This window comes from Neofelis nebulosa, chromosome 13, assembly GCF_028018385.1.
Source record: "Neofelis nebulosa isolate mNeoNeb1 chromosome 13, mNeoNeb1.pri, whole genome shotgun sequence".
Lineage (NCBI taxonomy): Eukaryota > Metazoa > Chordata > Mammalia > Carnivora > Felidae > Neofelis > Neofelis nebulosa.
In genome coordinates, this window is record NC_080794.1 from 49,353,106 (window position 1) to 49,375,960 (window position 22,855).

The 22,855-nt window shown below is 38.0% G+C and overlaps 1 protein-coding gene across 3 annotated transcripts in view; it reads right to left on the bottom strand.

Moving 5' to 3' along the window:
- Positions 1-22,855, bottom strand: part of WAPL (WAPL cohesin release factor) — a 93,934-nt gene that overhangs the window by 41,141 nt on the left and 29,938 nt on the right. For 2 of the 3 annotated variants that reach the window (XM_058696900.1, XM_058696899.1), the window contains exon 4: positions 20,814-20,932. In XM_058696900.1, coding sequence (XP_058552883.1) covers positions 20,814-20,932 — 119 coding nt within the window. The remainder of the gene's footprint in view (positions 1-20,813; positions 20,933-22,855) is intronic. The other variant, XM_058696901.1, reaches the window with a different exon arrangement.

Sequence of the window (22,855 nt, forward strand, 5' to 3'; positions counted from 1 at the left end):
ATATATACTCTGAGGATAAACCCAGAGTGATTTCCAAGAGTTATTAAATTTTAAAAAGCACAAAAGAGCACATACAGATGCTACCTTTTATATAAGAAGGAAGAAAAATGAGATAATTTGTGCTTATTTTTTAAAAAGGAAACACAGGGGTGCCTGGCTGGCTCAGTAGGTAGAGCATGCGACTCTTGATCTCGGGGTTGTGAGTTCAAGCCCCATATTGGGCATGAAGCCTTCTTTTAAATAATGAATAAGATAGGAAACACAGAAAGGATAAAGTAGAAAATAATGAAGTTGGTTCTCTACACAAGGTAGGTGATGGGCTGAAACATATCTCAACGATGTGACTCTTAACTGAACTTACCTTTTTGTGTATTTGTGACTTTTGGAAGCATGTTACCACTGTAAATATTCAAAAAACAAATCAATAAGAATGGAAAGGGAAAAAAAAACTAAAACTGGAAGCAAGTCAGAAAAAAAAAAGAAACGTATTCATAATTCAAATGAATACCAAATACACTGAAGAAAAAACAGAAAGACAAAGAGGCAGGCAGACAGAACTAATCAAAGCAACTTACAAACATACTATTTCACTTAATATCCTCAGTGGGTAGCAGCATTGGGTGGGGCAAATACAGGATTGCAAAAATTAAAATAAAAATCCTGAGTACATTAGACTTATTGTAATACATGGACAAAGCAATTCTCTATTTTAGGTGTATTGTAGATATTGTATTGTAGGTGCATTGAGTCAATGTGTTGATGTTGCTGGGAGTCAAGGTTAAGAGAGAAGGCAAGAAAGAACCCTATGGGGATAGATTAATATTGGAGATAGTATGCATTCGTGATTTTTAGAACAGATATATGTATATGCAGAAACATGTATGCAGGTGAACATATACATGCATGTTTTCTACTGTCATCTGCTAAAAGGGCCAAGAAGCAATGAGCACATCTAGTGCCCAGATCCTAGTCTCTAATACCACTGCCCATAGGGAAGAGGGACTCATTAGAGAATGAAACTGATTCCAGGGCTAGAGCAGAGGTACAAGATGAACCTGGAATATTGTGTTCTGCCAAAAAAGTACAGAAGTGCTCATACAGAAGATGGTATGTTACAGGCACAAAAGAGCCAGCTTTAAGAGGCCAAAAGAGGACAAATTTAGCTCCAAAATAAGTAATGAATTATAAGCCATTAAAAGAGAGAGAGAGATTCATAAGTCTATACTGATAAAAGAAAAAAAAAGGGAGATGGGTTCATGCAGAGTGCTGAAGAATGTGGAGGGAGTGTGAGAGATGGGGATTATTTTGTAACCAGCATAGTAATAAACACTGGATCATCAAAGAATCATCATGTATACTAAATCTAAGAGTATAGTCTAATGAAAGATAGGGTATTTGAATAGTTTTAAAGTATCTCCTCAAAGACTGCTTTTTAGTTGCAAGGGAAAAAAATAGTTATATACAGTAGAGGAATAGACAACCCCTTGTGTGGGTGATCATAATGAACATCCTCCAGATGTGATACACTGAAAAGAATACACCATCACTTATGCAGTATCTGGATCTAGAATGAATAACATGAATCCAATCAAGATAAAGCTTGAGACTAAACCAAAATGAGATGCTTTTTCTTTAAGGGATCAGGTGTGTCAGAGTCATAAAAGATAAAGATTATGGAAACACTCCAGTTTTAGAAGAGACTAAAGAGATTTAACAGCTAAATGAAATACCTCGCCCTAAACTGGATCCTGTACCAGAAGAGAAGAAAATGCTACAAAGGACATTATTGTGTCAGCTAACTAAATTGAAACAACAGTTTAGGTAAAAATATTGGAACAATGTTAAATTTACTAGTTTGAGTACTATGATGTGGACCTAGCACTGAGTAGGAAATGCACACTGTATTTAAGGGTAAAAGGCCAGGATATATGTGACCTAAATATCCAAAAAAAAAAAAAAAAAAAAAAGTACGCAAGTATATGGATGTATAAAGACAAATACAGACAAAGAACAAATGAAAACAATACATGTTACGTTAGTCAGGATAAGGAGTGTTCTTTGCACTATTTTATTTTTCCAACTCTTCTGTAGTTTTGAAAATATTTCTGGGGCACGTGGGTGGCTCAGTCTATTAAGCATCTGACTTCCACTCAGGGCATGATCTTGCAGTTCGTGGGTTCGAGCCCCACATCAGGCTCTGTGCTGACAGCTCAGAGCCTGAAACCTGCTTCAGATTCTGTGTCTCCGTCTATCTCTGCCCCTTCTCCACTTACATTCTATCTCTTTCTCTCAAAAATAAACACATTAAAAAAAAGGGGGGGGGGGGAAGTATTTCCAAATAAAAAATTTTAATTTAAATTATTTTCCAAATTAAAAAAAATGTAAGTTCTCTTAGGGACACCTGGGTAGCTCAGCTGGTTGACTGTCAACTCTTGATTTCAGCTCAGGTCATGATGTCGTGCTTCTTGAGTTTGAGCCCTTCATCAGGCTCTGCACCGACTGCAATATGAATGCTGGGATTCTCTCTCTCCCTCTCTCTGCCCCTCCCCAGATCCTGCTTGCTCACACGCATGCCTCCACTAACATGCACTCTCTCTCTCTCTCTCTCAAAATAAGTAAACTTAGAAAACCTGTAAAATAGAGAAAGTAGAAATTAGGGCACCTGGTTAAGCCGGTTAAGCGCCCAACTCTTCGTTTTCACCTCAGGTCACGATCTCACGCTGACAGCATGGAGCCTGTGTGGGGTTCTCTCTCCCTCTCTGCCCCTCCCCTGCCCATGCTCTCTCTCTCACTAACTTAAAAGAAATTTTTAACTTTAAAAATAAAACAAGGTAGAAATCTTTTACCATTGTATCAGTTAATATTTTAATTTCCATGAAGCAATTATATCAAATGCAGATAAATTAAAGAAAGTAGGAAGTCAAAGAGTAATAAAAAAATGAATACAACCTTAGAACAGGCAATCTTACAAGTGGGAAGGGATAAAGATATCCTTCACTAATAAGCTGAAATTAAATACTGTTAATTAAGTAACCTACCAATAACAAATGAAAGTTTTTTTAGGCTTATTTTTTTTCCCAATAATTTCTACACCCAATGTGGAGCTCAAATTCATGACCCCAAGATCAAGAGTCGCATGCTCTTCCGACTGAGCCAGCCAAGTGCCCCAACAAATGAAAGTTTAATAGCAATACCTTACTTGGTTGAGATACAGAAAAAAATAAAAATATAACCCATACTTGACCCAAGGGTGGTAAGGGTTTTCTATTTTTAATAGTCCTTCCTAAAAAGTAAAGGGGCCACTAACAACCATCTCTGCCCTGGCTTCTAAGCTTGAAGTTGTATTTGTGGTAGGCCCTAGGAAATCTATCAAGACAAAAGGCTTGAATTTTGTCTTCACCTCATTCTATTCCTTACTGTTTCTTAATATAATTTCCTCATTTATTTTTAACCTGGTCCTACCAAACTTCTATCTGTATATTTTCTCCAATGTTTTTTATATAGGCAACATATAAATCATAATTAAGCATAAATAGATACAACTGTATTTCAATTTAATATAAAATTTCAAATCAAGTCAAATTAAAAGGCTAAAACAGAAAAAACAAGAGACGAAACAAGAATGGACCATTAGTTTTGGAGATAATCCTTATATGCTTTTTTTTTTTTTTTGATGCTATTTTGAGAGAGCGAGAGAGTGAGAGCGAGAGAGCGAGAGAGTGAGAGCGAGAGCGAGAGAGAGCGAGAGCGAGAGAGCGCGCGAGAGAATCCCAAGCAGGCTATGGAACCTGGAGCCTGATGCAAGGCTCGATCCCAGGAACCATGGAATCTTGACCTGAGCTGAACCAAGAGTCAGATGCTTGGGAACCTGGGTGGCTCAGTCAGTTAAGTGTCAGGCTTCAGCTTGGGTCACGATCTCATGGTTTGTGGGTTCGAGCCCGACACTGGGCTCTGTGCTGACAGCTCAGAGCCTGGAGCCTGCTTCAGATTCTATGCCTGCCTCTCTTTCTGCCCCTCCCCCACTCTGGCTCTCTCTCTCTCTCTCTCTCTAAAATAAATAAACATTTAAAAAAAGTTAAAAAGAGAGAGAGAGAGAGAGAAAGAGAAATGCTTAACTGATTGAGCCACCAGGTGCCCCGATTCTTTTATTCTTAAGTCCTCATGAAGAGAAAAAAACCTTATTTTTTAGACTTCAAGGATATAGAACATAATGACTATCATAACACATACATGAATCTAGAGTTTACATTTCTGGACACAATGTTGTAACAGGGACCAAATTCACTTTGCCACATGAAAATAACAAACTGAACAAAATCTATGAAACAGTTTTCAGACAACGGACATCAAATAGCATATAGCACAATGATCCCTAAGAAGGCAAATATATAAGGTAAGCCCTATAATTGCCTGGGTTCCCAGGGAGTGACACAGGAAGGAAGAATTCACAGTCCAACCAGTAGCAGTCTCTCTTACGGAGATGGAACCAGGAGCCCAGGGAGATGAAGGTGGCTAGTTTGTACAGCACAGTACCAGAGAAGAGAGCTGTTCAAAGAACTCTGGATATACAAAGGGGCCCCACAGAATATGTAGCTGAGTAATGATGAGCAAATATGTGAAGAAAGTACCTAAGGGAAAGAACTTCCCTCAGAAAAGCAAGGAAACAATCCCTAGGCTGTTCTTTCTCAGAGCTGGGGCAAGTTCATGTCCCCACTAGCCACAGTGAAAAGCCTTGTAATTCAGGGGAATCAGGTGATATATTTTTTTGGGGGGGAGGGTGAACCCTAAAAGCTGCTCACCCATCTAAAATTTAAATGCCTTGTAAGGATCAAACATAACTTAAATGTATCTCAGAATAAGTCAAATCATATAAGGAAATATCCAATGCCCAACAAAGTAAAAGCCTAAATGAGGAGGATTCAATCAAAGATTATCAGACATGCAAAGAAGTAGGAAAATACGACCCTAATACGAAAAATCAATCCACAGAAACAAACCCAGAAACAATACAGATGATAGAATCAGTAGACAAGAACATTAAAAAATAATTATAACTATATTCCAGATATTTAAGTTAAAGGAAATACTGAATATATGAAGTAGACAATAAAAATACAAAACAGATCTAAACTTTCAGAGATGAAAATTGTAATGGTTGGGATTAATACCTGATACACACTACAGAACATCAAAATGCAATAGCAGAAACAATCAAAAAAACAACAGAAAACAGACTCTTAACTACAGAGAACTGATGGCTACCAATGAGGAGGTGGGTGGGTGGGGATGTGTGAAATAGGTGATGGGGATTAATGATACACTTATCACAATGAGCACTGAGTAATGTTCAGAACTGCTGAATCCCTATACTACTGGGAACTAATAGAACACTGTACTGTTAGCTATACAGGTAAATAAAAATACAGTAATACAGATTTTTGATTCATTAAAAAAAAAAGAAAAAGGTGAAAATATCCCATTCTAGCTTGGAGGATCTAAGTTACTTTGAAGAGATGCACAGCTTTAAATAAAGAGTTTCTGGACACAACCCACAATTACTTTAACTTCATAATTTCCAAGTAAACTGGACCCCTGGGTCCACTTTGCAGCCCAAACCTCAAATTGATCTCTTCACAAACAGCACCACTTTGCTGTGAGCCTCTCAGACACCGTTTCATTTAAGTTTCACCCAAACTCCCCAGTTCCCCCAAAATTCTACAAAAACTATTCTTTGGTAAGATGCTCCATCATTCTTCTGGTGTGCAGTATGCTTTATTGCCATAAGCCAATAACATTCTGTCAGACTACAGGTTTTAGCAGCTGATTTTTGGCTGACTGAGGTAGGACTAGTGTAACTCAAGTTCTGAAAGGGGGATAAAGAAAAAAGTATTTGAAGGATATTGGCTGAAATTTTTCCAAATCTGATAGGCTTACCAATTTTGAAATAATAAATATATATGTATTTAGTACTAAATATTCCTTGCTGAAAGATACTTCCATGAATCCCAGCAATAAACATTTATGAACTCGTTCTGTAGCTCAGACACTGAGAATGTGAAGGTAAAAAAATATGGTCACCATCCTCAAAAAATTACACATCTTTTGTTAACTTGTGATCATCATTAGCATGAAGTCATCAGAGCATCAAGAAAATAAAGTCTAGCTAAGAGTTTTCTGGATGTCTGAATCCAATGAACTCTAAATAAAATATATTACAAACTGGAAAGACAAATTCTAAAAAATAAGCACCCTAATACGCATGTACACACTCTTTGGCTAAGTGTCAAATGTATGTCAAAGCTATCAGGTTCTTGATAACCTACAGCTATTATTTTTTCATTTCAAACTTAATTTTCCGGGAAATAAGTTACAGAAAAATATTTGGAACTTTCAAACTTTAAAGGCACTTGAACTATAGAAAATGAAAAGATTAATAGTACTTTTATTCTTTATTAAAATCCTTCCAGACTAAAATACTACAAGAAAAAAAAAAAAACCACAAGAATTAATCAAGAAAATAATTTGTATTTTCCTAAGTCTTTATGTAAATCAGATCAACAATTTAAGTACCTGATTTACTATTTAAGCTAAATTCTACCTATATAAAAAGGTGACAGTTGCTTCTGCTTTGAAACAAACACAATGATGAAATATTAAGACTAACCAAAAGTTCTCATAGAGAGAAAAACATTCTACCTCAGACAGCCTTTTACAGACTTATTCTTTTTTGTATCCTCAGCACCTAACACAGTGAAAGCAAGTATTATATGTTTAATAATAAAAACAATCACAAAGAAAAGCCAACTAAAACTGACCTTCTTTCACACCCTGGATCAGCCAGAACATGCTCAGCTTCAACAACTCTTTGGATCAGCCACCTAGGAGCTATAAATGGGTAGTTGTGGCTTTTTACTTGTACACTTTGGCCAGTACCCCCATTAGCAAGCTGATGGCTAGAGTCTTTTTTTTTCCAGGCACCACACCCATTTATATCTCAGGTTTCTAGTCCATGAGAATATAGTAAATTTCACACTACCACCTTGATGACTGGATCCCAGTATGATCAGTGAATCCCCAGGCACAGAACAAAGGTAATCACGGGTAAAACAATTTGATAGAAAAATAAGCTACTTTATGAGAGTGAATTTTAACTGCTGAAGGAGGATACTGTGAAGGAACATCTGCTCTTGGGTGGGAGGTGGAACTACTTGTCCTTTAAAAATCTCTTCTGTTGTAAGAGTTGACAACCTATATAAATTCATTTTATGAAACAAAAAAATGGGCTTATAAAATTATAAAGTTACACTTAACTTTAAAACTGCAGCTTTATGTAATCTTAACAAGTATATATAGCCACAATTTACACTGATAATCAAATTTTATTTTATTTTTTTTAATGTTTATTTTTGAAAGAAAGTGAGAGAGTGCGGTTGGGGGGGGGGGGGGACAAGAGGATCTGAAGTGGGCTCCTCACTGACAGCAGAGAGCCCAACATGGGGCTCAAACCCATGAACCATGAGATCATGACCTGAGCTAAAGTCAGATGCTCAACTGCCTCAACCCAGGAGCCCCAATCAAATTTTAATTCAATTACTCAGAAGCCCACTATTCAGTATCATACTGAATGACAGAAAGGAAGAAAAAAATAAAGTCCACAAAGTTCCTTTGAGAGTCAGATAAAAGATGCTACCAGATGGGCCCAACACTAAACTATAGGAAAATTATAAAAATGAAGATACTGGGTAAGTATTTGAGAACTGAAACAGAGACTGACAAATACAATTAGTTTCATCAGTGACCCAGCAGCAGTCTTTACTAGCAAAATAAGACGGCCAAACTCCCAGGTAAAATATAACCCTCCAAGCACTGAAGATTAGTTAGGATGATCACACAGATAATGGGGCAGAAAGAAAAGAGGGCAGAAAGTCAGCAGCTGAATGGAAAGCTAGAAATCAAACAAAAAGCAGGGAAAGCAAAAGAAATTAAGTATATTAGCACATATATGACAACTGCAAATAACAGAATGCAGGAAAACGATATCCAACAATCAGAAATAGGATGGCACTTTTTTTTAATGTTTATTTCTGAGAGAGAGAGAGAGAGAGAGAGAGAGAGAGAGAGAGAGAGAGAAAGAGTACAAGCAGGGGAGGGGCAGAGAAAGAGGGAGACAAGAGAATACGAAGTGGCCTCTATGCTGGCAGCAGAGAGCCCAATGCCGAGCTTAAACACACGAACCATGATATCATGACCTGAGCCTAAGTCTGACACTTAACCAACTGAGCCACCCAGGTGCCCCAGGATGGCACTTGAAAAACAAAACAAAAAAAAAAGGCATCAAAATTGACAAATGACCAATAAAACCATATATAGAAACAACAGCCACTTAAATACAGATACATTCCAACCTAATTCCTCAAACTCTCATTTTTTTCCCTCCCTAGCAAGTGACAACTTTTCTGGGTAATCATTTCAACTATTCTTTTTTTTTTTTTTTTTTTTTGGTAAAGTTTGTTTGTTTATGTATGTATGTTTATTTTTGAGAAAGAGACAGAGCGTGAGTGGGGCAGGGACAGACAGAAAGACATGGAATCCAAAGCAGGTTCCAGGCTCTGAGCTGTCAGCACAGAGCCTGACGTGGGGCTTAAACTCATGAACGTGAGATCATGACCTGAGACGAAGTTGGATGCTTAACTGACGGAGCCACCCAGGCGCCCTTTATTTATTTATTTTGAGAGACAGAGAGAGAAGGAGGGAGAATCCCAAGCAGGCTCCACAATGTCAGCACAGAGTCCTACTCGGGGCACCACAAACTGTGAGATGACGACCTGAGCCAAAATCGAGAGTCAGACGCTTAACCAACTGAGCCACCCAGGTTGCCCCTCAACTATACTCTTACCAGAAGTTTTCCTCACCCTGCTCATCTTCATTCTGCCACATGTGTTCCCCTACCCAGCCCTCAATCCTGTGAACAACCCTTCTCTGTATCCCTGGTTAGGTGCTGGGAAAGATTATCACAGCAGCATACTTAAAACATAAATGTTTTCAGGGTGTCTGGGTGGCTCAGTCAGTTAAGCATCCGACTTCGGCTCAGGTCATGATCTCACCGCTCGTGAGTTCGAGCCCCACATCCAGCTCTATGCTGACAGCTCAGGGCGTGGAGCTTGCTTCGGATTCTGTGTCTCCCTCTCTCTCTGCCCCTCCCCTGCTCATGCTCTCTCAAAAATAAACAAACATTAAAATTAAAAAAAGTTAATGTTTTCTAACATGAGCAGATGGGGAGAGGGAAGAGGGACCTCCTCTTGACTAGTGGCACTAAAGCTGAGGAGATGGCCTGTGTTGTCAGGAAACTGGTTATTACACGAAGATTGAGAAAATATATAAATATGTTGACAATAATGGAAACCAGATTTCTGTCAGCAAAGTGAAGTAAAATGTGGAAAGGCTAGAATAAAACATGGTGTTACACTTGAATTTGAGTTATCAGTGTGAACTCATGGTTCTAAATATAGATACAAAGTGTGTATGTGTGTGTGTGTGTGTGTGAGAGAGAGAGAGAGAGAGAGAGAGAGAGAGAGAGAGAGAGAGAAAGGAAGAGATGCATATATTTACATGTGGAGAGAGAGAGAGAGAAAGAGATGCTTCCCAGCTCTGTCAACTCAAAGAAGGCCTAGAATGACAACACAGGAGAAACAACCATACCTAATGACCAGACTTTTATTTCTTTTTTTTTAAAATTTTTTTTTTCAACATTTTTTATTTTATTTTTGGGACAGAGAGAGACAGAGCATGAACGGGGGAGGGGCAGAGAGAGAGGGAGACACAGAATCGGAAACAGGCTCCAGGCTCCGAGCCATCAGCCCAGAGCCTGACGCGGGGCTCGAACTCACGGACCGCGAGATCGTGACCTGGCTGAAGTCGGACGCTTAACCGACTGCGCCACCCAGGCGCCCCCAGACTTTTATTTCTAAATACCATTTTCCACTTTTCCACTGAACAAAACAGGGGCCTTTAGATAAATGGGTGATGTCAGGGCTAGGAATGTATATGATGAGTCTTGAACATCTCAGCAGGTCAGTAAGAAATGCAAAACAGTTGGACACATCACAAGTCAGTTTGAAGAAACATCCACCTGCCAAATCCACAACAATCTGAGTGTTGAAATAATGATAGTATCATTTAAATAACAGTAACAGGGGCGCCTGGGTGGCTCAGTCGGTTAAGCCGCCGACTTCGGCTCAGGTCATGATCTCGTGGTCCGTGAGTTCGAGCCCGCGTCGGGCTCTGTGCCGACAGCTCAGAGCCTGGAGCCTGTTTCGGATTCTGTGTCTCCCTCTCTCTGACCCTCCCCTGTTCATGCTCTGTCTCTCCCTGTCTCAAAAATAAATAAAACGTTAAAAAAAAAATTTTTTTTTAATAACAGTAACAAATGATTAAATAAAACAGGAATCCATGTTCATACTGACATAAAGAAATGAATATATAAATATATACATTCACATATTCTTACATACATGGATGTGAGGAAAAGATCTATCTTAGAGTTAAAGGCCAACTGCTAATAACTGTAGAAGGAATGATGTAATTAGGAAAAATCACTCAACAACCATCACAGTAAAAAACTGATCTGGGCAAGAATGAGTGCTAAAACTAGTGGATCAAAGTTTAATGAGGAAAGCTGAGGAACCTGACCAACACCAAGGGATCAGTTAATATCAATAGTAATGGTACAAACACAACTGTGTGCCACCTGATATGATGCAATGAGAACAGAACATCTCTTCTGTGGTATTTCTACCAAATACATATAACCTAAATCACAACACAAATTGAGGGTCGTTCTACAAATAACTGATCTTAACCCTTCAAAGATGTCAAAGCCATAGAAAGACCAAGAAAGAAAGATGTTCCAGATTGAAGGAGACTAGAGACTTGTCACAACAAAACACAACATGTGATTCTGGACTGGATCACGGGCTCTTTGGGAGAAATGTGGGGCATTTATTTTGCCATAAAGCCATTATTGAGGCAATTGGTAAAATCTGAATGGGATCTGTGACTTAGACTGTATTACAGTATCAATGTCAAACCAACTTCCTGGTTGGGAATGCTGTAGCTACAGAGGAGAGTGCTCTTGTGTTTTAAAAGTACAGACTAAGGGATTTAGGAATAATGGGCATCAAGTCTGCAACTTATTCTCAAGACACACACACACACTCCAATGGGAGGGAAGCCCACTTTGATCCCCACAAGACATTTAGCAATATCTGCAGACCTTTTTGGTTGAAACAACTGGTGGTGGGTTGGGCAGTGGGGAGAAGGACTGGAGTGGGAAGCAGGTTCTACTAGCATCTAATGGATAGAGGCCAGTTACTAAATATCCTCCAATTTACTAGGGCCAACACCACAAGTAAGATTTATTGAGTCCAAAACATCCACAGTACCAAGCCTAAGAAAAGCCCAATAGGTAGGAAGGCTTGCCACCACAAGCCACCTCTTCACTTGGAAATGAGGTCATTAGTGTCTTTAAATCTAATCAGATTAGAGAAGACCTAGATACTCCCAGTGACCTATCAGCTACATGAAGGTGTTTCTATTATAATGGAGAACTGGAAAACGGGAACAACGGCTGAGAACATTTTCTACACCCAGCTACTTACCCCCCCCCACTTCCTTCTCCTCTGGAGATTTGGGGTAACCTACATAAAAATTCCTTTGAGAATTGAGCTTATCTATTTTTTTTGCACAGACAACATGAATCCTAATTTTTATATATAAAACACCTATCATTTCCACTGTATTAATTTACACATATGTTTTAACTAAATGCTTAAAATTTTGATCCACTTATTTCCTCTATTCCTTTATACTCATCAAAACTCTATAGGTAAAATTTCCCTTATTTCTGTTTCTCAATGGCTCTCTCCTTTTTAACAACTCTGAAGTAGTCTTTTAGTGTCCTGAAGGTAAATGGATGACCTATTTCCTATGAGCTATTTTATACCATTTAACTTCTTGTTGCTCTCTTCCTGAAGTAAGCTTCTAAATCCTTTACCTAGATATTTTCATAAGAGTACGTAACTTCCATGGGATCTAAAACATTTTTATTATTTTTATTAAGGTACAGTAATGATCAAAGTTTCTTTTTGAAAACTGCTGCTCCACCTAAATAGTACTAATATATGTGAAGAAATTGTGACACAATCCCACTTAAAATAAAGAGGGTTTCGGCAAATATTTCAGTAGGCTGTTAAAAAAGGAAATCAAGGGGCGCCTGGGTGGCTCAGTCGGTTGAGCGTCCGACTTCGGCTCAGGTCACAATCTCACAGTATGTGAGTTCGGGCCCCGCGTCGGGCTCTGTGCTGACTGCTCAGAGCCTGGAGCCTGTTTCAGATTCTGTGTCTCCCTCTCTCTCTGACCCTCCCCCGTTCGTGCTCTGTCTCTCTTTGTCTCAAAAATAAATAAACGTTAAAAAAAAAAAAAAAAAAAAAAAAAAAGGAAATCAAAACACTTACTGAAGTTAAGCCTCTTCAGGGAATAAAATGTTATTTAGGACTATTGTTTTTAGGTGTGCTTCACCCATATTACATTTTTCAAATGAGTTCAATTTCATAAGTTCTTTTGGTTTTATAAATTAACAATCACTTTCTGAATTTTTCTCAGATACTATCCATCAACAGTAAATAGGTCTTCAGCCTACTAGGTTATATGACCCGATTTACTTCAGGCCAGACAGATTCCTTCATAATCGGGTCAAGTACGTATACACTGCTGCCTTCTAAGCCACATTAGTAGCAAAGAAATGACTCCAATATTAAAATTAAAACTAAGTTAAAAACCTGAACACAAATGAGTAAAAATGATTGCAAATGAGTATCAAATTAACAAAAGCACACAAGATAAAATTACTTCAAAATTTGGGAACACATTACTATGACTTCATCCTTAGTGAAATAATCTAAAGACCACAAGAACTGGAAAAATCTTAAACTTCACTCAATGTACTTATTTTTCATAATAATACTAGTATCGCCATTTTAAAAATAACATATACTGTAAGAATAAAGTATGTAAACTAAGTACAAACTTTCATAATCTTACATTTGAAATGAAAACTATCAACATGAACTCATAGTTTATTTTTCTACATGTTTCATAGCTCCATTCAACAAAAGAAACTATAAGAAACAAATACAGCCAGCACTCAGATCTGGGTTTCAAAATACTATACCCATACAAAAAGAACCAAGGATCCTTGCATAAATGGATGATTCTGTGACTAAAACAGGTAAAATATAAGAGGAGTCTCAGGGGCGCCTGGGTGGCTTAGTCAGTTGAGTGTCCAACTCATGGCTTTGGCTCAGGTCATAATTTCATGGTTCAGGAGTTTGAGGCCTGTGTCGGGCTCTGTGCCTCTAGTGCAGATGCTTGGGATTCTCTCTCTCTGCCCCTCCAGCACTCTCGCAAAATAAATACATAAACTTAAAAAAAAAAAGATGAATCTCAAGTCATCTCTTGTGCAGGAAGCAAGGGAAGTACTCAAAGATGATGGGGTTGGGACTCCTGGCTGGCTCAGTCAGTGGAGCATGCGACTCTTGATGCTGAGGTTGTGAGACTGAGCCTCACATTAGGTGTAGAGGTTACTTTTAAAAATAAAATAAAATCGTAAAAATAAAATAAAATAAAATGATGATGGGGTTATAGCAAAAGGACACAAGAGATACCTTGAAATGGTTCACACTGGCCAAATCTATTGTAAATACATTTAATAAGTAAAAGTTATTGAGTCTTCTCTGCTGTCAGCACAGAGCCCACTTTGGATCCTGTCTCCCTCTCTCTCTGCCCCTCCCCTGCTTGCTCACTCACTCTCAAAAACAAATAAACAATTAAAAAAAATAAATAAAATTCTTTTAAAAATTGAGGGGCGCCTGAGTGGCTCAGTCGGTTAAGTGTCCGACTTCGGCTCAGGTCATGATCTCGTGGTTCATGAGTTCAAGCCCCACATCGGGCTCTGTGCTGACAGCTGAGAGCCTAGAGCCTGCTTCAGATTCTGTGTCTCCCTCTCTCTCTGGCCCTCCCCTGCTCACGGTCTGTCTCTCAATAATAAATAAATGTTAAAAAAAAATTTTTTTTTAAATTACTGAGTCTTGAGGCATGTGGGCAGTTCAATCAGTTAAGCGTCCAACTTCGGCTCAGGTCACGATCTCGCAGAATGTGAGTTCAAGCCCTGCATCAGGCTCTCTGCTTTCAGTGAAGAGTCGACTTTGGATCTTCAGTCTCCCTCTCTCTCTGCCCTCCCCCACCATGCATGCACACGCGCTCTCTCTCAAAAATAAACAAACAGTTAAAAAAAGTATTGAGCCTATAGGGTAGAAGAGAATGAGAGCAAAGGAGTAGGGAGAGGAGGAAGAACATTCTTTACAGAATTCCAGTTTTTAAATGCGGAAGAAACGGCAATTAGAAATCTCACCATTCTGCAACCATCAGTGTAATAAATGATGCAAGCAGCAGTGGATGCTAAAATGATGAAGTGAAACATAATGGGGAACAGGATATTCGCATGGTGCCAAGGTGGCACCTAGAAGCTTACTTCTAAATTATTACTAAATTATAAAAGGAAAAATATGCCTTTATTGGAGAGCTGGTGATCACAACCTTCATTTGGTGGTCAAACAATATTAAGAGTAGAATAACCAGGTGTTATGTAGCTTCTGACGTAAAGCAGCATACACAATTATCACTTTGACTTAGTCTTGTCGAAATGTTTAACCCAAACCTAATCAAACTTACAGAATTCCAGTGGTCTATGCAACTAAGCTACTTTAATATAGTGGAGTAATGACTTAAAAGACATCACCAGAGGAAAAATCATATAAATTCTGAATGTGGAACATTCTGTAAGGAAAATAACATGAATTCGTTAAAATAAAATCAGTGCCACAAGAATTTTTAAAAGATGGGACTGTTTAAGACTCAAGAAATATTAACAACTAAAAGATTATGGTTTGAGGGAAAAAGAAAAACTAAAAGACAATCAGGAGATAGCTGGAGAAAATGAAATACGGGCTAGATATCAGATAATATCAAAGAATTTCTATTTTTAAAAAGTTCATTAGAGAGAGAACACACAAGTGCAAGCAGAGAGAGAGAGGGAGAGAAAATCCCAACCAGGCTCTGCACAGTCAGCGTGCAGAGCAGGCCTTGAATTCACAAACCACAGTATCAGGATCTCAGCTGAAATCGAGAGTCGGATGCTTAAAAGACTGAGCCACCCAGGCAATGAACAGAATTGCTAATTTTTTTAAGTACTGTAATCATATCACCACAGTTGAATATGAGATTGTCTTTTTTCTTTAAAAATGTATGCCATCTATAACTCCACAAGTTTCAAATAAGACAGAAAAAAGTTACACATACATTTATATACGGTAGGGGAGGAGATCATGTATATGCAACTGAGTCAAGATATTAACTGGGAATCAATCTAAATAGAGGATGTGGGTATTCATCATGCTGCTTTCACATTTTCTAAATATTTTGACTTTTCATAATAAAAAGTCTAGAGGGAGGAAAATAAAGTAGAATGCTATAAATCAGCAGTTCTCAAAACATGTGCTAGGCATCCACGAAACTCAACCATTTTCACAACAAGATGGTTATTTGCCTTTTTCACTGTCTAGTCATTCATAAGGACAGTGCGAAAACAATAGTAAACAGCAGGTAAAGCTGTTGGAGTCTTAGCATGAATCTAGATAGGGGCTCCAAACTGTGTAAGCAGTCATATTCTTTACTGCCAGATACTTCGTAGTTTAAAAATAAAATGCAGTTTCATATAAGAAAAAGCCTCTGATGAAGGAATAAAAATTATAAATTTTATTAAATCACAACTATCAAATACACTAATATTCTGTGCAACAAAAAAAGTATGCATAGGGGCGCCTGGGTGGCTCAGTCGGTTGAGCGGCCGACTTCGGCTCAGGTCATGATCTCGAGCCCCGCGTCGGGCTCTGTGCTGACAGCTCGGAGCCTGGAGCCTGTTTCAGATTCTGTGTCTCCTTCTCTCTCTGACCCTCCCCCATTCATGCTCTGTCTCTCTCTGTCCCAAAAATAAATAAACTTAAAAAAAAAAAAGGAAAAAAAAAAAGAAGTATGCATAAAACACTCTTGCTGCATACAGGGGCACCCAGGTGGCTCAGTCGGTTAAGTTGGTTAAGTGACCGAATCTTGATTTCAGTTCAGGTCATAATCTCACAGGTTCGTGAGTTTGAGCCCCATTCCACGCTGACAGTGCAGAGCCCACTTGGGATTCTGTCTCTCCCCCGCTCTCTCTGCCCCTTCCCTGCTCGCTCTCTCTCTCAAAATAAACTTAAGAAAAAAAACCCCACTTCTGCTACATACAAAGTACAGTGGTTTTGTCGAAGAAGAACATGTAACTGCTCAAGCTGCAAGCTGAACTACTCACATTTTGCCTGGAAAACCATTCTTTTTTAGAGTTGGGGAGGGGCATAAAGTGAGGGAGAGAGAGAATGCCAAGCAGGCTCCACACTCAGTGCAGAGCCCGATAATGGGCTCAATCTCACAATCCTGAGATCATGACCAGAGCCAAAATCAAGAGTTGGACACTTAACCAACTGAGCCACCCAGGCACCTCTGGATCACCATTCTCTATCTGAAAAACTAATTGACAAGCTATGCTTACAGGGCTGTAATACAGACTTGGTATTAGGCACACATTTTCTCAAATATGAACAAAGTGGACCTATCACTGTCATTCACCCTGAAGTATTTTCTGCCAATGAAAAAATTTCAACTTTTAAGCAACTAAAATTTTAGACCTTTTACCTACCACTATGAAACTGATAGCTTCCCAATACTTAAGACTTCTGATGACTTTGGCAGTGATACTGTGATTCTGATACCATATAATGAGGTGTGTCACCATTCGAAAGATCTGCACATCAATCAGTGTAACCAGTATTTTCCAAATGACCAATGGATGATGTCACAAAGTATGTACGTGTAAAAATTCCATTCAAAGTGAAGACAAAAAAAAAGTGAAAGACCGACAGATTTCAATGTAACAATATGAAAGGTTCATTGGCATGCTTTTAAATTCCAAACTGCAACTAATCTTTAAGAAACTCCTATTTGTTGAGTCTTGGTATCTTATGGAAGAACAACATTCACAATTACCTGAAAAGGCTATTAAAAATACTTATCTGTGTGAGGCTGGATTTTCTTCATATATTTCAACCAAAACAGCATTAATGAAATATATTGAATGCAGGGGCTATGAGAATCCAGCTGTCTTTCATTAAGCCAAACTTTAAAAAAGATTTGTAAAACAATGTTATTTTTCTCACTTTGAGAAAGTAATTTTCATAAAATGTTATACTAACATGTAATGGGTTGTCATTTTAAGTGAATTATTAATATGTATTTTTGAAATGTTTTCACTTATAATTTGATACTGATCTGCACATATAATCAAAAGGTCTTTAAAAAACAAAAGTTCTTTGTGATTCTCAGTAAATTTTTTAAGATTATAAAGTAATCCTGAGACCAAAGAAGTTGATAACTATTGCTCTGGAATTAACACATGCCATGCACAATTTCATACAAACCAAAAGCGGCACCTAAGCATTAATGACTATAGTCTATATATTCCATACAGACTATATCCCACACTGCCCTGGCCCCTGGGCTCTCACCCCAGAGCAAAGCTCTGAAGTTTTAAGTTTATTGATATTAGCACCGGGGCGCCTGGGTGGCTCAGTCGGTTGAGCGTCCGACTTGGGTTCAGGTCATGATCTTACAGTCTGTGAGTTCGAGCCCCGTGTCGGGCTCTGTGCTGAGAGCTCAGAGCCTGGAGCCTGTTTCGGATTCTGTGTCTCCCTCTCTCTCTGCCCCTCCCCCACTCGTGCTCTGTCTCTTAATGTCTCAAAAATAAAGATAAACATTAAAAAAGATTAAAGAAATAACTCGAGTTCAAAAAAAATTAAATTAAAAAAATTAGCATCAAGCACTTTTTTTTTTTTTTTCTGGTGAGGGGTTGGTCACATGAAGGGGTACAAAAGTATAGCACAATTACTTTGAAAAGATTCCAAATTAGCTCTTTACAGAGGTAAAAGAATAAAAATAAAATGAGGCCATTAAGACTTGGCTTTACTCATTCTTGGACACCCTCATTCTTGAGCTGCTCAAAAGCAGTTCAATCTGCAAAAGATGTTGACAACTTGCAACTTTCAACAACAAAACAAAGAACAAGTTATATAAGGAATTTTTTATTGAACAGGTAAAGTCAAGCAAATTATTCTGAATACCCATGCTGGACCATATTAAATGACTTACATAATGCATAAGAATGAAGTTGGACACCCCCCACACCCAAAGAATGAAGTTGGACCCTTAACTTACACCATATACAAAAATTAACTCACAATGGATCAAAGACCTAAAACTATAAAATTCTTAGGAGAAAACATAAAGGAAAAGTCATGCATCTGATTTGGCAATGACATTCTGGCAGCAAAAGAAAAAGCAAATTGGGACTTTACTGAAATTAAAAACTTGTGCATCAAATCATACTATCAAGAGAATGAAGGGACAAGTCACAGAATGAAGGATCTATGTGCAAATTATTTATCTGAGATTAATATCTAGACTACATAAAGAACTATTAACAACAACAACAAAAAAAACTCAATTCAAACATGCACAAAGGAGCATCTGGGTGGCTCAGTCAGTTAAGCACCCAACTCTTGATTTCAGCTCAGGTCATGATCTCACGGTTCATGAGTTCTGATGTGTCACTGCAGAGCCTGCTTGGAAGTCTCTCTCCTTCTCTCTCTCTGCCCCTACCCTACATGCTCCCTTTCTCTCTCTCTCTCTCTCAGAATAAATAAACTTAAAAAAAATTTTTAATTAAAAAAAAATTTAAGGAAAAAAATCAGGGGTGAGAGGCATTAAGGAGGATACTTGGGATGAGCACTGGGTATTAGTATATGTAAGTGACGAATCACTAAATTCTATTCCTGAAATTATTACTGCACTGTATGTTAACTAATTTGGACTTAAATTTAAAAAAATGTTAGGGGCTCCTGGGTGGCTCAGTCGGTTAAGCGTCTGACTTCAGCTCAGGTCATTATCTCACACTCCGTGAGTTTGAGCCCCACGTCAGGCTCTGTGCAGACAGCTCAGAGCCTGGAGCCTGCTTCAGATTCTGTGTCTCCCCCTCTCTATGCTCCTCCCCTGCTCATGCTCTGTCTCTGTCTCAAAAATAAATAAAAACGTTAAAAAATGTTAATGAACAATTTTGTAAGATTAAAAAAAAAATCAAACATGTACAAAGGACTTGAAAAGATATTTCTCCAAAAAAGATATACAAATGACCACTCAGTACCACAAAAAGATGTTCAACATCACTAGTCAGGGAAATGCAAATCAAACCATTAGATATCATTTCTCACCCATTAGAATAGCTATTATAAAAAAAAGAAAGAAAGAAAAAATAGCTATTATCAGAAAAAAGGGGGGGAGCACATGGGTGGCTCAGGTGGTTGGGCATCTGACTCTTGATTTCAGCTCAGGTCTTGATCTCAGGGTGTGAGTTCAAGCCCCGCATTGGGCTCTGCGCTGGGCGTGAAGCCTACTTCAAAACAAAACGAAACAACACAACACAACCCAGAAAATAAGTGTTGGTGAAGACATGGAGGAAATGGAACCCTCTGCTGGTGGGAATGTAAAGTGGTTTAGTCAAGGTATAAAACAGTGAGCTAAACACACACCTACCTACTCACTCAAAAATTCTACTCCTGTTTATCCAAAAGTATTGAAAGCAGAGACTCAAAATGGCCAAAAGGTGAAAACAACCCTAGTGTCCACCAACAGATGAATAAACAAGATGTGATAAATACGAAATGTTCCTCTAAGAGAAAGAAGACAGGGAAAGAGGGAGAAGGCCATGTGACGGAGACAGACAATGGAGTTATGCAGCACAAGCCAAGAAACACCTGGAGCCACCAGAAGCTGGAAGAGGCAAGGACAAATAACCCCCTTAGTGTCTTTTAGAAAGCAAGACCCTCCCAACATCTTAATTTTGGATTTCTAGCATGCAGAACTGTGACAGAATAAACATGTTTTAAGCCAGCCAGTTTATGGACAACAGTAACCTTCAATATATTTATATCACATAATAGAGGAGTTGTACCAGTGGATGGATGGCAGAGTCTGGCCTTCTCTTCAATAAAATACCCTTGAAAAACAACAACAAATGTAGTATATACATACAATGGAATGTTCTTCCACCATAAAAAAAGGACTGAAATTCTGATATGTGCTACAATATGGGTGGACCCCATATTGTGTGGACCCCCCCATATGTGTGGACCCCCTAGTGAAATAAGCCAGACACAGATAAGGTAAGAATTGTAAGATTCCACTTACACGAGATAACTAGAATAGGCAAATTCATACAGACAAAAAGTAGAATAGTGTTTACCACAGGCTGGGAGGACAAAGGGGGAGTTATTGTTTAATGGGTAGAGTTTTTGCTATGATGAAATGTTTTGGATATAGATAACGGGATGGTTACAAAACACTGTGAATGTATTTAACGTTACTGAATTGTACATATAATAAAAATTATGCTAAGTATATATTTTACCACACTTCAAAAAAATGCTTACAATTTTTTTAAAAATTGACTTACATTCTTTGAACCCAAAATTTGTTAGTAATTTTCAGATTAAAAACTCCAGAACTGAGTCCTCCAATAATATATAAATAATACAAATCACTGATAATGCTTTACTTACCCGTTTGGGACCACTAAAAATCTTTCTGGTGTTTTCTTTTGATTTATCTCCTTGTTTATTTGGGGGCTTCTTCACACTTTCAGGCACACCAGGCAAATCCTCTGTAAAATCCAAGTTTTCTGAAATGGTAATCAAAACTAGCTAGCTTTCCAATATTTCAAATTATCTCCCAAACAACCTATGAACATTTGGGGAGTGGCATTTTGCAGGGTAAAAGAATACAGGAATAAAAAGCACCATTCAGTTGACAAAATATCCCTAACAATATTAAGTCTCATTTTGCCATTCTCACCCTCCTGGCCTGCCGACCCCAACTTTAGAAGAAAATCAGAAACCAAGTTAGTATGTATGTGCTTCAGTTTTATTTTCTGTAAATGGCAAAACTGATTCTTTTCTAAAATAACTGCTGGGTATCTACGGACACTGACATTGGGCAGTCTAGTTTAAATATACACACAGTTATCTACCTTTAACATTTTTCTAGAGCTTAAGTATACTGAATCATGCTGGCCTTCAAAGAATGTCTGCTTGCACCTACAAAAGTCACATTAAAAAAAAAAAAAAAAGACAGCTATTTTTGGCAAAAGATATAAATGACCTAGTACAATGTAGCTCAATGATTTGTGGGTCTTCATACAAAAATAACCAAATAATTAGATAAATTCCTAAGCAGTTAAAATTTCTTCTAGCCTAAACAAAAAAGTAAAATAGGAAGACTTTTCACTATCACTAGCCCAACCATTAAAAATGTTCGCTATTTCATGGGGCACCTGGGTGGCTCAGTCAGGTAAGTATCCGACTTCGGCTCAGGACACGCTCTCAACCGTTTATAAGTTCGAGCCCCGCATTGGGTTCTGTGCTGGCAGCTCAGAGCCTGGCGTCTGCTTCAGATTCTGTGTCCCCCTCTCTCTGCCCCTTCCCTGCTCATGCTCTTTCTCTTCCAAAAATAAACAAACATTAAAAAAATTTTTAAAAAATGTTTGCTATTTCATACATCAGTTGAAGACCCTGGATGTATCAAATGGTCTCTAATTTTTTAATTTTATTTGGTAGCAATATGAAAGAAGTTTTTGAAAGGGAGCCTGATGATCTCACATTTCAAAGCTTAAAAAGTTACATTACCCCAAAATGTAAATTTCAGCCAGAGATTTTTCAATTGCTGATCAAAATAACTTGCTACCAAAGTTAGAAGAAAGAGCTAAGTAAATTTCAGGAAGAAAGGAGCTCAGGTTTTGTGCATGATTACTTATCATCCTCCTGACAAAGCAACCCTAAGCTGTCTGCCCAGTCATCTCATGTGACTAGCAAGGATGCTGCAAACTTCAATTCTCCAGAAGAGATTCAAGACAACACTGGCTGAATTGATAACCCCCTTATTTATTTATTAATTTTTACAGTTAGAGGAATAAGGAGTGAGCCCTTAGGGACTATTCTTATATGCCTCTAGTTTTGAAGAGTGACTCTAATCTAACAAAACTATTTTTAGGCCAAATAAAGCAAAATAGTAGGTAGTCTCAAGTATGACTTATAATGTACACAAGAATCTATATGTAAGAATACTATTAGAATTCTAATTCACCATAATGACACTTCTTATATGACTTAACAAGACAAAAACGTTATTTAACAAGTAAAGCGATACAGAGAAACTATGTATTTGGTTAAATATATATAAATATAGCCCCTGGATCCCAGAGGCTTTTGCTTACTCTTCCTCACTCAACAATCAATCCACTTCACTAAGCCCTTGTCAGGTAGTGACTTAATTATAGCGAAGCTAACCTACTTGTGTTGGTCTCTCACAGTAGAAACTATCAACTCCTTGAGAGCCTCCAGTCATTACTGGCCCTACTATCTTAAGAGACAAATTAAATTTTCACTGGTAAGAGTGAATAAATACTTAACTAGCACTTTTCAATTTTATTAAATCAACTCAAGAGGATGATTTTTAAGATTAACATTTACTTTCTAACTTTAAACTTAAGATTTCTTGACAATGTTTTAAAACATTAGTTTACTTTTGAGCCAACTACAAATGCTTT